General features: G+C 33.3%; 2 protein-coding genes and 1 non-coding gene across 5 annotated transcripts; 2 read left to right on the top strand and 1 right to left on the bottom strand.

Annotated features, from left to right (window-relative positions):
- Positions 1-295: 295 nt before the first annotated feature.
- On the top strand, positions 296-7,656 carry LOC107929970 (phosphoinositide phosphatase SAC3). 3 transcript variants are annotated; one of them, XM_016861528.2, is made up of 17 exons: positions 317-611; positions 701-1,046; positions 1,260-1,464; positions 1,555-1,720; positions 1,943-2,165; positions 2,281-2,357; positions 2,488-2,675; positions 2,776-2,873; positions 3,113-3,246; positions 3,375-3,503; positions 3,805-4,165; positions 4,785-4,906; positions 5,117-5,227; positions 5,675-5,842; positions 6,146-6,322; positions 6,748-6,859; positions 7,099-7,656. In XM_016861528.2, exons 2-17 carry the CDS (start codon positions 933-935, stop codon positions 7,216-7,218), a joined length of 2,505 nt encoding a protein of 834 aa, XP_016717017.2. In that variant the 5' UTR covers positions 317-611; positions 701-932; the 3' UTR covers positions 7,219-7,656. The 3 variants fall into 3 exon arrangements, with proteins under 3 accessions (XP_016717015.2, XP_016717017.2, XP_016717016.2); XM_016861527.2 differs by having other exon boundaries at positions 326-611; positions 698-1,046; XM_016861526.2 differs by having other exon boundaries at positions 296-1,046.
- Positions 7,657-8,474: 818 nt separating this feature from the next.
- TRNAP-UGG (transfer RNA proline (anticodon UGG)) lies at positions 8,475-8,546 on the bottom strand. Its single transcript has one exon. It is a non-coding gene; the product is annotated as a tRNA-Pro (tRNA).
- A 1,429-nt stretch (positions 8,547-9,975) lies between these two features.
- Positions 9,976-14,919, top strand: LOC107929861 (sucrose synthase). The gene is made up of 11 exons (XM_041117125.1): positions 9,976-10,160; positions 10,246-10,360; positions 11,008-11,159; positions 11,228-11,873; positions 11,936-12,109; positions 12,193-12,309; positions 12,392-12,558; positions 12,672-12,896; positions 12,978-13,541; positions 13,640-13,778; positions 14,783-14,919. The coding sequence occupies exons 1-11, from the start codon at positions 10,021-10,023 to the stop codon at positions 14,813-14,815; spliced, it is 2,472 nt and encodes an 823-aa protein (XP_040973059.1). The 5' UTR covers positions 9,976-10,020; the 3' UTR covers positions 14,816-14,919.
- The last annotated feature ends 2,365 nt before the right edge of the window (positions 14,920-17,284 follow it).

Raw genomic sequence — 17,284 nt, 5'->3', positions numbered from 1 at the left:
AGTAGAAGAATCAAATTATACTAAATTAATGGGATTAAATATCTAAATTTCAACATAATAAAGTGACTTAAACCATAATTGAACCAAATCTAAAAACTTTCTAAGTTGAAGTATATGCGAAAAGTTTGAACGATTGGACTAAGATTTTTAAATAAACAAAATAAGAGGATTTAATCATCAATTTTTCAACTAAAGGGATTAAATCACAAAAGTTTTTGAAGTATAGGGGCTAAAGACATATTTGATCCATTACTATATAAAATATTAATTTTAAGTTTGTTTTCATATCTTGAATACACAACATCATCATCAATCAAAACATTTCACATTTCACATTTCACCAACGACAGCAACAAAAACAAACAAAAAATCGGCTAAAAACAACAATAACAGTAATATTATCATCACTAATATTAGCCTAGCAGCTTACTTTTTTATTTATTTATTTTTTGAAAATTTCTCGAATCTGCGAAAAATCTATTTTTTTTATTATTACTATTATTATTTTTTCTCTTCCCAGCTCGATATTATCTTCCATTTTTGCGAAGATTTACTTGCCGTGATTGAAGAATTATCATAAAATTTTTGACGAATTTTGAGAGATTTTTCCGGTAAGTTGTTAACGGAGAAAGAGAGAGTTGGCGGAGCCGGAATACGGTGTTTTGAGTTTTCATTTCATTGCTCTGTTTTTTTGTAGAAGATGATGTATTTGAAGCAGCCGAGTTCAATTATATGCAAAGGTGGATCAATGTTTAGGCAAGAATAAGGTGTTTTCTGTCATTTGCAGCTAAAAAAATCGAAATTAAGAAACGTTTTTCTGCTTTAGTGCATGTTTTTTTGTTGAATTCCCTGAGCCTGAGGCTCGGGGGGAAGATCTGAAAGCTAGAAATTTGAAATACGAAGGAAAAAACAAAAAGAAAAGGAAGCTTATCATGGAATCTTCCGTAGCAGAATACTATAATAATGTTAACAATAATGGAGGCTCCTCTTCGCAATCTCAAACTTCTACCTGTATGCAGAAATTCAGACTCTACGAAACTCAATCGGTAATTTTTTTTCTTTGATTTATATGTCTTTTCATTTTATTAATTTTGTTTTTGGTTCGCTTTGATCCCTTTTTATGATCTGTTTAATTTTATTTGTTAATAACTTGAGATTTAATTTTAGTTAAAATAGCATTGATTTAAGTTTGAAACGTTAAATTAAGTGGTTGAATTTTATTTTTGATTAATTTGCATTGTAAATGTTTTGTGTCTCAGAATTTTTATATGATTGGAAGGAATAAGAGTAGAATTTATTGGAGAGTATTAAAGATTGATCGGCTTGATCCTTTTGAGCTAAATATTCGTGAAGATTCTACCACGTATACAGAGTTTGAATGCTCTGAGTTGTTGAGGAGAATACATGAAGGAAATAAATCTACCGGTGGATTGAAATTTGTTACTGCTTGTTATGGCATTGTTGGTATGGATGTTGAAATTTGTGATATGACTTTAGGGACTGTTAATGTTATGTAAATTCTTATCCAATACTGTTTTTTTGGTAATGTTTTAGGGTTTATTAAATTCCTGGGGCCTTACTATATGCTGCTTATTACAAAACGAAGACGCATTGGAGCAATTTTCGGACACAATGTATATGCAGTTTCGAAAAGTGAGATGATTCCCCTCCCAAATTCATCTGTTAACCCAAGCATTGCGGACTTTAGGAAAGAGAACAGGTCTTCTTCTATTCTGTTAAAGAACTTTGTCTACTGCTAGAGAGTCATTGTTTTGCAGAAAGATGTTCTATTCTATTATGTTCTGTTGTGTGAAAAGTAGAAAATTGTCTGTATGTGATAGAGTCTCCTTTGTGTTTGTTTTTAACCCAAGTGCTTTTATTCTGCTTTGCATTTTACACATATGGTTTGTAATTTGATATTTTTTGTTTCGTTTGTGTTTAGGTACAAGAAGCTCCTAAGCTCAGTGGATCTTACAAAGGACTTCTTCTTCAGCTATTCATACAATGTTATGTGTAGTCTTCAAAAGAACTTGTATAATAATGAACCAGGTGAGGTTCTTTATGAGACCATGTTTGTTTGGAATGAGTTCCTGACCCGAGGAATCCGCAATCACCTCAAGAATACTCTATGGACAGTTGCCTTGGTGTATGGCTTCTTTAAGCAGGTTAAGGATGGATGCTTGGCTAATTTTATTTATTTATTTTTGCTGTGCTCAATGGATGGATAGTTATAATTTCTTTCTAAGCTTCATAGTTTGACATTAGGGTCTGTGAATGTAGGCATCCTTTTCTGTATCTGGAAGGAGTTTCAAACTTATGCTCATTGCAAGACGATCCCGTCACTATGCAGGTACCAGGTAAGAAAGTTGTTCAACATTGGCGGTAAAAAGCTTAGTTTATTGTTCTTGAACTTCCTGTGAAATGGAATCAAGCTTACGTTAAGGGCTTAAACTCTTTGTCATCACACGCATCTGATTTTGCATTTAGGTATTTGAAACGAGGAGTAAATGAAAAAGGCAGTGTAGCTAATGATGTTGAGACAGAGCAAATTGTCTTTGAGGATGTATCTGACGGGTTTCCCACCCAAATAACTTCCATAGTCCAGAACCGAGGCTCAATCCCACTCTTTTGGTCTCAAGAAACCTCACGATTGAATCTAAAACCAGATATCATACGTATGTGTTTGTAATGTATGAGAGTACTCTAGGTGTTGCTGCAACCGTTTTTTTTATGTTCAGAAAAAAGAAAAGCCTTATCCTTTTTTATTTTTTCCAGTGTCTAAGAAGGACCAAAGTTATGAAGCAACCAGACTTCATTTTGAAAATCTTGTCGAGAGATATGGCAACCCTATAATTATTTTGAATTTGATTAAGGTAAGAAGATTATTCTGCTTATGCTTTCATCATTCTCTTTATAATTATTCCATCTTTTTATTACTTCTGAACCTGCTATATCCCATAAAGATATTACATGTGGTAGAAAATTTTCATATAGTACCATTTCTATGGTGTCAAAGAGGGTAGCGGACTTGGGGTGTTTATATATGTAGCTTCAGTATATGACTTATTTGATAATCGGATTCTGAGCACAATTGCTTTTGTGTGATGAACAGACGCAAGAGAAGAAGCCTCGAGAATCAATTCTCCGTCAAGAGTTTGCAAATGCTATTGATTTTATTAATAAAGATTTGTCAGAAGAGAACCGTTTGAGATTCCTTCACTGGGATCTACACAAACATTCTCGGAGGTATACGTTCTAAGCTTGTTATTTTTTATCCTAACTGACATATATTTTCCTTTCTCCCTATTCTATCCTTCCTCTTTGCTAGAGTTTGATTCCTAACCAACAGAAAAACTCCATTTTTTCCCTTCCAGCAAATCGACAAATGTTTTGCTACTTTTGGGTAAAGTGGCCAATTATGCATTAACGCTAACAGGTTTCTTTTATTGTCGGGTGACATCAGCCTTGAGACCTGAGGAGTGTATGACATGGCCTTCCTCTGAGTAAGTTTATCATATTTCATTAACTTTAAGTTTCATGTGTGAAATGTTTGCAAAGATGTTTGCAGTTAGCTTTTCTATAATGAGCCCCCTTTCTCTCTCAGTTCTCTTTTGTAACCCTTTCATAAATCAGGTTTTCAAATTTGCAGTGTACTAGATTCTTGCATTAGATAAATACTTGACTTTTTATTTAATTATGGTGGGATACTAGGAATTTATAATGCCATATTGAACAATGATCATTTCTGCTGTGCTATCTGCTATGAGTTGAAAATGGCATTTTGGTTCTGAAATTTTGGTGCAGGAATATTGATGATGGTGACATGTTGCCCCTGAAATGTTCCAATGATACTGAGGATATTTACAGATCAGGGAGAAATTATTCTGGAGAAAGTAATGTTGCTAATGGAAATCATTCTGTCAAGCCTCCCACATTCCAAAGAGGAGTGCTTAGGACCAATTGTATAGATTGCTTGGATCGTACGAATGTTGCACAGTATGCATATGGATTGGCTGCTCTTGGAAGCCAGCTTCATGCTTTAGGGATTAAAGATTCCCCAAAAATAGACCTCAATGATCCTTTGGCAGATGAATTAATGAGTCTCTATGAGAGAATGGGCGACACACTTGCGCATCAATATGGTGGCTCTGCAGCTCACAATAAGGTAATCCAACTTTTCTGATCTTACTTGTAACCATATTTGTTTTGCAAAGCTTGAATAGAATTCGCTTCTCTAAATTCTGTCTCTTTTAGTTGTTGTTTTTTCCTTGAAGCTGCCAATGCAAAATATATGGTTAATATTAAGTAGCAGTGAATTTGGAAATTTATGTTATTTATGTCTACAGTTAGGTTTTTCTCTAAAGTTTGGTCAAAAACCATATTGTTGACAAATTTTGATAGAAATATGTTTCCCTTTTTGAAAAGGTTAATGCTCCCGAACTTTTGGAATGTTGATCTATCTTAAATGCATTCTATTCTTCATGCTTTTTCTCTTTTTGATTTGAGAGCGAGAATTTTGCTTGTCAGTAGTCATTATCTGAGTTAACATAATTTGAACAAGAAATAAAAAGAATCAAATAACCTTTTTGAGTATTTTTACGTGATTGTGATATTTGTAGTTTGAGAAGTGATGGTCAATGGATTAGAAGGGCAACATAGTAACTGAATTGTTACTTAAGACACTCATTCTTATACTAGTGTTGTGTTGCCTGTCAAAATTTAGTACTAAATGCAATCTTCAGTTGTTAACTTTCTGTTCCTTCATATATTTTATATCTATGCAGATATTTTCTCAGAGAAGGGGTCAATGGAGAGCAGCGACGCAGTCCCAAGAATTTTTTAGGACACTTCAACGTTATTATAGCAATGCATACATAGATGCGGAGAAACAAAATGCAATTAATATGTAGGTTTCAGTCTTTTATTTGTATTACTCTTTTGGGTGAAAATTGATGGCTGCCTCTCTACCAGTTTGAAGTATATAAAAATTTGGTCTTTTGGGGGGTAATAAAAGGCTGGCCTTATCTCCTTTGGAGTTAGTTTTACCTTTCTTTTAGAAGCTTCTTGATTTCATTTATTAAATGTCCTTGATTCTTTTTAATAATTCTCTATGCAGATTCCTCGGGCATTTCCAGCCTCAGCCTGGTAAACCTGCACTTTGGGAGTTGGGTTCCTACCAGCATTATAGGGGAAGAAATGGGGAAACAATTATGGACCAAGATGGAAGGTAACTTTATCTTGATCTACATCTCTTTACGGAATCTTAGCAGAATTGATTTGTTAGACGTGCTGTCGTGTTTAATTGGTTTTACATGGCTACTAATATATATCATTGAAGTTTTAATTTATCAAAACAATAGTCTTGGTAGCACTGGGATGGGTTGATGCTGCTGCGTCCACTGCATGCATTCTGTCACTTGTGTTTTCAATCCAAAACATAAGTCTATCACTGGTGTTCACAGTTTGACTTTCACTCTCTTAATATGAAATAATGGGATAATTGGTTGTAACTTGTATGTGGATATGATGCTTTTCATTAACATTTTATTTTCGTCCACTGGCTTTTGATTTAATAGTTAGTCATCTGGTTATTTTGCTTACAATTTTATCTTGTCGATTGAGAGGAAAATCTCACAGCTGCTTGTCTCTTCACTTCGTAACGCTTGATTTTCAGGTCACTTTTCAAAAGATCCTTCTCTGATGGAAACATTCTTTGGCAAAGTGAGTCACCTATGATGGCCAAAAACGGCAAGCAAGAGAAATCATTGAATTCAACTTTGCCTGGCCTTTCAGAGTCATCACCTGAGATATCAACTTGTGAAAGTGATATAACATATTCAAGGTCCTTTGCTTTCCATTCTCATTATTACTTGTCCTAAGCTAGGGCTATCGTGTTGTCCGATGAGATGGAATTTGCATCTTCATTTGCATGGATCATATAATGTCTATAATCTGCATGTTTGGCCAAACCATTGTTTTGTATCAACAGTATCATATTTAATTTTTGTTTATACATTGCTTCGTGAATCAGCCGGTGGAATCACATGTTTCATAGTTTACCAAATTAATGGATTTTCCGCAGCATATTGTAGTAGTCTCAGTAAGTCTTATAATTGATAAGGCTATTTTCCAATTTTTTGTGTAGGTATACTCCCTCAATGCCTCGAAGGCAGCTCTTCGGGGACATGCAAAGAGACCGCTGTCTTGAAACCGGTCAAATTTTCTTCTCTGAACGTGGGGATGGCTTCAATTACTCTAACTTTGTCGACCTGGACTGTATTTCATCATCCGGAAATTCTTGCGAGGATGAACCATTTGATAGGTACTTCCTTTTCTGTAGTTCATGGATGTTTTTAAAGCTCAAACTTTAAAACTTCATGACACATAATATAATATATTTTAAATTTCTATTGTTTGTATATATTTTATCTACATGGTACCTCTGTAACAAATGCTTGTTGCCTGTACTATCGTTTAAACTTTAAATGAGCCGCTAACCCAAAAATGGATGTTATTTATGTTTTTCTTTAGAATGGATTCAATCAAACTTTTTCTTCCCAATACCTCAGCATAGTAGTCATTATCAAAACGAGTTATAATGTAATAGTCCATAATTAGCATGCATGCAATTTTAGGCTCAGTCTTCTCGATTTATTATAATTACTATAAAATAAAATCTTGGAATAAATGCTGCATACGAATTGTGTGAGCAAAATATGGTTCAGTCATTTTCTTGAATATCTGCAGGTCATCAGTTCTTACAAGCTCTTCGATCGCTGGTCTTTCGTTGGAGAATGTTGTTAATGGTGTAGTGGGGGAAGCAACTCCATCCAGTAGCGAATGTGGATCAAGTATGAAGGTCAGTATTCTTACTGTTGGTAGAAAGTTCTCGATTTCTGTTTACCATTTGTAACATAGATGATTACTAACTAGAAATCACTCAACAGTCAAAAAGAAGCAAAAAACACGTCAAGACATTGAATTTTATTGGAAAATAGTTTACTCAAGACATGTATCTCTTTGAAAACTAGAAAGTCGAGCTCTGAGTTTATTCTATGCAAAATATAAATGGCTAACCCTTCGTTACATATTATGCAGGGAAGGCAGCAAACCGGAACTGAGCTATCTTTCGGTAATTCACAACAGTCCAACGTTCTTGAGGAATTCTCAGATAGTTTTGTGCAGTGGGTGAACTCCGGAGAGATGCTTTGTTATTAAACTTTTGGTTTCATTCTCCTCAAGTCGGTTGTCAACGACTCCACGGATTCAAGCTGCTGCACCGTTACAAACTATCCAAGGAAACCAATAACAAAAACCGAGAAGCGGAAGCAGTTGTACCGGTACTCTCTTTATGTAAAGATTATCCTGAACGAGTAAATAGTCAACAGTTTAAAAAAAGAAAAAAAAAATTCTTTTTGGAGTTCATTTATTTATTTGTAATTCCTTTGGTTAAAAATGAACGTAATAGGGCATCAATGTTTGTAAATATATATTTTTTTATGAACCATCTGTGTTTGGAATGAGCTCCAACTTTCTAGGATTTCATGTCATTGATTATTTATTTGGTTTCAAGTTTTATCCATAGGCAGACATGAAACTGACATTGTAGTTAAAAGAAACTAATGTATTTGGATGAAAGATCATTTATAGGACCAATATTTGCATTTTGCCTTTAGGCTTCAGTCAAAGTTTTAGAGACCAATATTTGCATTTTGCCTTTAGGCTTCAGTCAAAGTTTTAGAGACTCAATTTGGGTCATTTTAGGTCATTACCACTGACTTGTTCAAGTTTCAGCTTGGGAGTTGAATCGGTTATTTTCAAAATTTTTATGATAAACTTGGAATCAATCGGATTTTTCACAGGCATAAAAACAATTAATGTATTTGGCAGTTTTCGAAAAGAAAATAGAAAAATATTTGATGCATTGTAGGTATATAAATTTTATGCATCAAAATAACATCACAGTAGAATAACAGAGTCGAGGGTGGGATACTTTTTAGTGACAACTCTGGCTTGCTGGTTCGACGTGGTATTGTGAGCTGAAAAAAGTATTAAGAGTGGTATCATGTTTATATATGTATATAACACATATATAATAGCAACGTATTTCTATCACACACATGCGGAAACTGCATGTAAATAAAACTACTCAAATAAAGTTTATTATTTGCTTTCTTAAAAACTCAAATTCAAAATAAATTTTGTATATAAACAACTTTTAATCTCCAGATGAAATATGAGAATCGATTGTGACGGGGTTTTGTTTTAGCACTCAAAAACAACTTACTATATATATCAGCAGGCAGTCCAGTGATTCAATTTTTTTGACTGCTTTTTTATTTTGTCCATTTGTCTGCTCATAGTAAATAATTATACTAATAATAATATGAAGACAAAAAGAAAATGAGGACGAGCAAAACAAATAAGACAAGAAAAAGTCTCGTAACAAACAAAAATTCGAAAGAGTCTGGAAAGGGGCGTTCCGAGAATCGAACTCGGGACCTCTCGCACCCAAAGCGAGAATCATACCACTAGACCAAACGCCCACTTTGATTACATTGTGATTCTAAATTTTAAGACCATATCATAGTTTGAGAGCTACCTGCTGACACCCAACTATTTATTTTATTTGGCAAGACAATTTAATAATTTTAAAATGTTTTGGTAAAAAAATTTGCAAAGGCACCCTTTTTTAGCCAGATTCACAAGTCTAGTTAATATCATCAATGTATCTAACTATAAATTTATTATATATATAGTTGGAAAAACCGAATCCAACTATTATCATCATCTAAGACCAAAAACAAAGATATGGGAGTAAGTATGCCAGCGTCATTAAAACATAGGGAGATACCTTCAAAAATTGTCCTAATCCTATATGCTATAAGAATGAGGAAAATTCGGGTGATATGCTCTAACCGAATTCTACGAGCAGCAGTTTTCTTCAGCCTGGGTTAATCAAATAAGACGAAGATGGCAGTAGGGAGGCACGGTTTACCTTGTTTCCTACAAAGTGAGGAGCTGTGGATCAAGGCGTTGGAAGAGGGGAGATAATGAGAGGATATGAGAGAGAGGGAGAAAGAGGCTCCAAGCTTTGGGTCTTATGTATAGCAGACCCTTAGCTTCGGTCTTGAGGTGTCATATGCTGGGTTTTCGTAGGAAGGTCAGAGGTAAGTGAGTAAATGATCTATTATTATAGGTCTAAGTAAGATGATAAAATTTGCTTTTAGTTACCTCAAATGGGATATGGTGGTTGGATTCTGGCTTAGCAGTTAATAAGTGGGGCCTCTCGAGTGTTGAGTTGAAAGATATCTTCGAAGGATTTGTTTAGACTACTTGTAAGTTCACTACTCGATCCCCAAGGACTAAGATGTAATAAACGTAAACCTTAAACCCTATATCTTAAACTTGCAATGTCTTCGTTAGATGATGGTTTATGTTATTCCAAGGTTGCTGTTCTTATTTTGACCTTCTGGTAGCCTGTTATTTTGGAATTCTTTGTTCTCAAATTTTCAATCTTGGAGAAACAAATCTTTCCAGTCAAAAACCCTGTTTTCATGGGGTTTTCCTGCTTAAATTTCTCTAAAAAAACAGTGCCATATAGACAGATGCCTACATACATCATTAAACGTTTTTAAGTACTAACATGGATTGGTTCAGTTGATAGAGTACTTACAAGTACTTTGATAAACATCAATAATTTCATTTAACAAATGATCTATGAGTATCACTTTTAACCGTTTACCCTTACTCACTTTTAAAAAAAAGGTTCATTTTATTTTTATTAATGGGGATCAAAATTAAATATTTAATTTGGATATAAAGGACCTGATGCCGCAAAAACTTGGTTGAACAAGAAAATAGACTTTGCTTAACATTGAAAAGTTTTCAATTGAATTGGAGACTTTTAAGGTGGTAGGATAGGAAAATTCTTTTAGCCTTCTAGAATAGTATGAATGATGTACGTCTGTTTGAACATGTTGGTCCTTATCCATCTCCTTTTAATATACATATATATATATGATAGTTTTGGATAATGTCTCCTTCCCCCCTACATCTTATTACACTTCAAACATCTGTTTTGAATTGGAAGAAATGGCTGAGCGTTTCGATGAGACCCTCACTTCCCACAGGAACGAGATTTTGCCCTTTCTTTTAAGGTAATTTGAATTACATCTTTCAAACCCAAAAGATTGCTCTTAAAATTCGCATTAAAAGTTGTAATTCTTTTGGTTTTTATTGTAGGATTGAGGGCAAAGGAAAAGGAATACTGCAACACCATCAAATTGCTCTCCTCATTGAAGATAATAGAAAGAAGCTTGCTGATGGGGCATTTTATGAAATTTTGAGGGCTATTCAGGTAATAATAATAATAATAATAATAAGGTCAAATTCTGCTTTTGGTCTCTCAAGTTTCAAAAATGCTCAAATTTGGTATTTAGTGCTTATTATTTACCCTCTAAAATGTATAAAGTTATTAGTTAGTAATAGTAATAGTAATAGTAAAATTGTACTTTGTTCCCGAAAAATGATAAGTTTTTTATTTACTCCCTTACAAATTATAAAGATATTAGCTAATACAATGGTAAAATTGCATTTTAAATCATATTGAAATATATAACATAATTCCGCCCTAAAAAAAATTTACTCAATATTAGAGGCAACGTAACAATTTTTTTTTTTGGAGATGCCGAAATTGAATTAGAAATTCTGTAAGAGTCTAAGTACAATTTTACCATTGTGATAGCTTATAACTTTAGAATTAGAAGGACTAGATCATAATTTATCATTTTGGGAGAGCAAAAATGTAATTTTATCATGTATTAACTTATAAATTTACAAATTTTAAAATGACTAAAGCACAATTTTTTTCATTTTTAAGGGGCAGAATCAGTGCCTCCCCTTGGTAAAATTAAAGCATAAGGACTAAATCCTAAATTTTAGTATGGTAAAGGGACCAAAACAATAATTTTCATTTTGTTGATTTTGGTCATATTTGTGTTATAGGAAGCAACAGTGTCACCTCCATGGGTTGCATTAGCTATTAGGCCAAGGCCTGGGGTTTGGCAATACATTAAAGTGAATGTCCACACTCTTGTTGTTGAGGACCTCACTGTTTCTAAATATCTTCATTTCAAAGAACAGCTTGTTGATGGAAGGTAACTTGTTTTATTTTAATCTTGCTTTCTTACCATTAACCTTTGTCTTAATTTCTTTTGTTTTGCAGTGCAAATGGTAACTTTGTTTTGGAATTGGATTTTGAGCCCTTCAATGCCTCTTTCCCTCGCCCGACTCTTTCCAGCTCAATCGGTAACGGCGCTGAGTTCCTCAACCGTCACCTTTCAGCAACATTGTTCCACGATGACAACGAGAACATGCACCCTTTGCTCGAATTCCTCAAACTCCATTGCCTACCGAGACTCCGAATGCCGGATCTGAACATGATGTTGTTGAATGATAAAATCCAAAACTTGAATGCACTCCGACATGTTTTGAGAAAGGCCGAGGAGTATCTTGACACGTTGCCTTCCGAGATACTGTATGCCGAATTCAAACATGAGTTTCGGGAAATTGGTTTGGAGCCAGGTTGGGGTGATACAGCCGAGCATGTGCTTGAGATGATCCGAATCCTTTCGGACCTTCTCGAGGCACCTAACCCTTACAACCTAGAGAAGTTCCTTGGGAGAGTGCCTATGGTATTCAATGTTGTCATACTTTCCCCACATGGATACTTTGCTCAAGACAATGTTTTGGGGTACCCCGACACCGGTGGCCAAGTCGTTTACATCTTGGATCAAGTTCGAGCCTTGGAGAACGAGATGATCCACCGTATCAAACAACAAGGACTCGACATTACACCTCGTATCCTTATCGTACGTGTTATTGATTACTAGTGTTGTTTATGAACTTTTTTAACCATGCTTTGTTTTATCAGATCACTAGGCTTCTCCCCGATGCTGTCGGAACAACGTGCAGTGAACGAGTTGAGAAAGTACATGGAACAGAGTATTCGGATATTCTTCGAGTACCCTTTAGAACAGAAACCGGAATCGTACGTCAATGGATCTCTAGATTCGAAGTTTGGCCCTACTTAGAAACTTACACTGAGGTGAACCATATACATACCGTTGATTTCACTTTGTCTCCTTCGGATATTTTTCTTACATGTCATTACATTATGTTTGCTTTAAGGATGTTGCTAATGAAATCACGAAAGAGTTGCGAGGCAAACCTGATTTAATCATCGGAAACTATAGTGATGGTAACATCGTTGCCTCATTGCTGGCGCATAAGTTGGGAGTTACACAGGTTCGTGATAAACGATCTTTTGTCGGTTCACCTTTGGTCGTATTTCAGATTGATTGACTCATTTTTTTAATCTCCTATATAGTGTACGATCGCCCACGCTTTGGAGAAGACGAAGTATCCGAATTCGGATTTATACTGGAAGGAGCTTGAGGATAAATACCATTTCTCTTGCCAATTTACAGCTGATCTCATTGCAATGAACCATACTGATTTCATCATCACAAGTACTTTCCAAGAAATTGCAGGAAGGTATACATACATACTTGTATATATATATGATGTATTTATGCACGTATATATATACGATGTGCTTCGTAAGTACTCGATTTGATATGTTTTTCAATATATGTGTATGATTTCAGCAAGGACAGTGTTGGACAATATGAGAGTCACGGGGCTTTCACTCTTCCTGGTCTTTACCGAGTCGTACACGGCATCGATGTGTTTGATCCCAAATTCAACATCGTCTCCCCTGGCGCTGACATGAGCACATTCTTCCCTTACACCAACGAGAAGCAGCGGTTGAAACATTTCCATCCTGAAATTGAAGACCTTCTTTACGGTAAAGTCGAGAATGAAGAATACATGTAAGTGTTCGTCATATCTTAGCAAAAACCCTAATTTGAAAACGATTTTACTTACACATCAAGCTATCATTTTTCCAACAGATGTGTGCTAAACGATCGTAATAAGCCAATCCTGTTCACAATGGCAAGGCTAGACCGTGTCAAGAACTTAACTGGCCTCGTTGAGTGGTATGGGAAGAACCCGAAGTTACGCAAGCTGGTTAACCTTGTCGTCGTAGCCGGCGACCGGAGAAAAGAATCAAAGGATTTGGAAGAGAAAGCTGAAATGAAGAAGATGTTTGAACTCATAGAAAAATACAAATTAAAAGGTCAATTTCGATGGATATCGTCCCAAATGAACCGTATTCGGAACGGTGAACTTTACCGTTACGTTTGCGACACAAAAGGCGCCTTCGTACAACCAGCATTGTACGAAGCCTTTGGATTGACAGTCGTTGAGGCAATGACTTGTGGTTTGCCTACATTCGCCACATGCAATGGAGGACCTGCCGAGATTATCGTCCATGGGAAATCCGGGTTCAACATTGATCCATACCAGGGCGACAAAGCCGCTGAGATCATCGTCGGTTTCTTCGAGAAATGTAAGAAAGACCCATCTCATTGGAATGAAATCTCCAATGGTGGATTGAAACGTATCCAAGAGAAGTAAGCTCTTTTTTGTTGTTACTTGTTACCTACGTTAACTATATAGTCTTTGCGGTAATTCTTTTTCCTTTTTTTTATTTACATTTTTGAAAATTTAGATACACATGGAAGATTTACTCCGAGAGATTATTGACCCTGACCGGAGTTTATAGCTTTTGGAAGCACGTTTCCAAGCTTGACCGCCGCAAGAGCCGTCGTTATCTGGAGATGTTTTACGCACTAAATTACCGGAAGCTGGTATTTCTCACGTCCATTTCTCCCTTTTTTTTTCAAGAGTCAAATTCTAGTTTTAGTCCTTGTACTATACTTAATTTTAAAATTTAATCATTATACTTTTAATTTCACATAATTTAATATTATTATTTAGTCTTAAATCACTAACACTTCGAAAAGATTCTGTTAGTAAGCTGATGTGGCTTTTTCTAAAAGAGAAAATTTAAATTTGAAAATAGATTTTTAATGCCATTTAAAAGGCTAAAATTATGGTTATAAAAAATACTTATTTTGCGCTAATTTGTCATTAAAAAAAAATTAGCCCGACTGAAGGAATTCTTTTAATAGTTTTAGTGATTTCAACTAAGATATAATATTAATAGGGTAAATTACGTGGACATTTTCCTTTTTCAGTCATTCAATCATGAAAAGTTATAAAATGGTCACTAAATTATTTAATTTTATCTTTTTTAGTCACCCAACTGGCTTGGATTTTGGGGTGTTTCCATCTTTACATTAGCCTGCTAGTGGTAAAAATAAAGACAAAATTGAATAGTTGAATGACCGTTTTATAACTTTTTATAGTTGGATGATCATTTTATAATTTTTCATAGTTGAGTGACCGAAAAAGGAAAAAAAATCCTAATTATGTGACCTTTATTGTAGTTTACCCAGATTAATAATAGGAGAAGAATCAAATTATGGCAAATAAAACTGACGTGGAATTAAAAAAATTCAAAATCTGAATTTTTTTATATAATTTAAGGGTTGAAATTATGGTTATTAAAATTCAAAATCACATTAGCTGACTAACAAAATTTCTTCATGGTGTTAGTCATTTGGACTAAATCATAACAACAATAATAATGGTAGGATCAAATTGTGCTAATTTAAAGTATATAAAAACTAAATCTCCAAATTAAATATAGTATAAGGACGAAAATTATAATTTAACTTATCATTTTATATGGTTCCTATATGAAAAGCTATTGTTAATGTTGTTGTTTTTTTTTTTTAATTTATTTCAGGTTGAATCAGTTCCTCTAACAGGTGAGGAGTGAAATATTAAATGAGAAGTCATTGTCTGAGAATAATAATAAAAATATTGCTGTTTTTTGGAATTTCTATTTGGCTTTTAATATTATTTAAATACACATAGCAATTCTTTTGCCTCCAATCAAATAATTTTTTATATATGATTTTAGATTCTATATTAAAAATGTATAATTTTATAGATCATTAGTGAATTAATGATGTCATATTTTATAAAATAATGTAAACATAATATTAATGTAATTTTCTGGATAAACTCCCTAGTTGATCATTTAGCTTTTACAACGCTTTCATTTTGGTCACTCAAAATGAAATCCTTGCAATTTCATCACTCAACTTTAAGGGGTGCTTTCATTTTAGTCACCCAACCGTTAAATCTCTAACGGCGGTTGATCGCACACGTCATATCATGTTTACACTTTCATTTTGGTCATTAAAAAAAACATATTTTAAGTGTTGATTAGAGTAAAAAAACATTTAAGATTAAAGTGAAAAAGTCGTAGAAACTGCTTTAAAAATTTGACAAATTGTACTTTTTACCCCATTGCTAAAAGTTCTATTTTTTTAACATTAAGATTTTAAATTTTAAAACATTAAAATCAATTAAATAAATTATTGAAAGAATTTTATCTCTTGATAGTGTCAATCGATTTGTTACTATAATATTGAAATTAATTAATTTAATCTTCTTTTAAATTTTAAAATTTTACTTTATTTTACCAAATTAAAATTAACTAAAATAATTCATATTTAATAATTGTCTATGAAAAGTATTTAGACTAATTTTTCAAACCTAGGCCAGCTTAGCCCAAAAAATGAGTTTACCTTTTTTCCTAAGCCTGACCCAATTTAAGAAAGGTAAACCCGGGCCTACCCATATTTAATTTTTTTAGATTAATTTTTATTTAAAAATATTTTTTTAAAAAGCCATAATACAAAAATTAAAAAGTTTTCTAACACATTAAAAAGTATTTATATTAAAAAAATTACCATAAATAAAATAAATATTTTATTATATTAAAAACACAAATAAATATAATAAATGTTTTACTGTATTAAATATAATTTTTATATTTCATATTTTGGGTTGGGTTATTTAGTTGGGTAAGTTTTTTTTTTAAATTTTGAGTAATGAGTTTAATTGTTATTAGGCTAGTGATTTAATATAAATATATATAATTATTATTTAACATATATAATTAATATAATTACTTTTTATTACATAATATATTCAATTCGGGCTTGGGCCAAGAAATATGACCCAAGGCCCGATCCATATAGAAAGCAAACATTAATTTTTACCCAACTCCATTTTTTGAATCTCATATTATTTTCAAACCTTCACATTTTTCGACTGAACCTTCAAATTTAAACGAATGACCCGACTCATAAGCAGATGTAGCAGTATAAACATTGTGTTTTCACTAATTATTTTCAATCTTATCCACTGACCTATGTTCTGTTCATTGAAATTGAAAAACAACATAACGTGATCATATCAAATTAGACAAACCATAAATAATACTTAATTGATTTTTTTCAAATCTTAAAATTAATTAATTGAGTGGGAAAAAACAAGGAGTACTAAATCATGCGTTTAATAGTGACAAAATGCCATTAATTTGATTATCAATCGCATGTACATTCCAATTAATCTTATCTATTGACCTACATTATCATTGGCTTCCATTCCAATAAGGAATTGATAATATTATTGTTCTCAGTGAATATTTTATCTCATGTAATTAGTTCAGATTTAACGTGTCGTGAGCAGTTGTCCAGTAAAATTGATTCATAAAGTTAGAGGTGTCTCGATTGGTGGACCTATAAAACTTAATGAGGAAGTGTTAGTACAAAGAATGAGAATAATTATGTAGTCAATTGGGCATGTAGGGGGACAATATCTTCAATTGTTGGGGAATTGGTCTGTTGCTCGGTCGACCTCCTCAACATAATTCTTGAAGACTTAACTTTTCAAGGTTTGTGACTTCTTCATTCAACAATATTGTCTCTAAAGTTTAAACTTAACTTCTTTCCCTAAAAGTACAATGTATTTTACTATTTACCCAACACTTATATAATAAATAAATAAAATACATGATAAATTTTGTGACATAAAATTAAAAAAGTACGATGTAGCAAATACTAGGTTTTAAAATTTTTACTAAATAAATTCCTTTTAGTGATATAATAGATACAGTAATTGAATCCACATGGGGAGGGTACGTGTGTGATAGAGGTAATTTAATATGTTGATGGTTCACATTTTTGGGACATTAATTTGATACCATGTGTTGTTCACATGCCACTGCTCATTGACCGCCGAAATTGTTACATTCACCACATAAATATTGTTCCCATATGATATCATCTGACATTGACATACATGACTAAGGTATAAACTTTAAAGTCTTTGCACCAAATATTAATTGTTCATCAATTGACACCCATATAAGTTTAATACTAATAAAACAAAT

Source organism: Gossypium hirsutum, chromosome A07 (assembly GCF_007990345.1).
Source record: "Gossypium hirsutum isolate 1008001.06 chromosome A07, Gossypium_hirsutum_v2.1, whole genome shotgun sequence".
In the NCBI taxonomy this organism is placed as follows: domain Eukaryota; kingdom Viridiplantae; phylum Streptophyta; class Magnoliopsida; order Malvales; family Malvaceae; genus Gossypium; species Gossypium hirsutum.
This window is presented reverse-complemented; position numbering and strand designations above follow the sequence as displayed.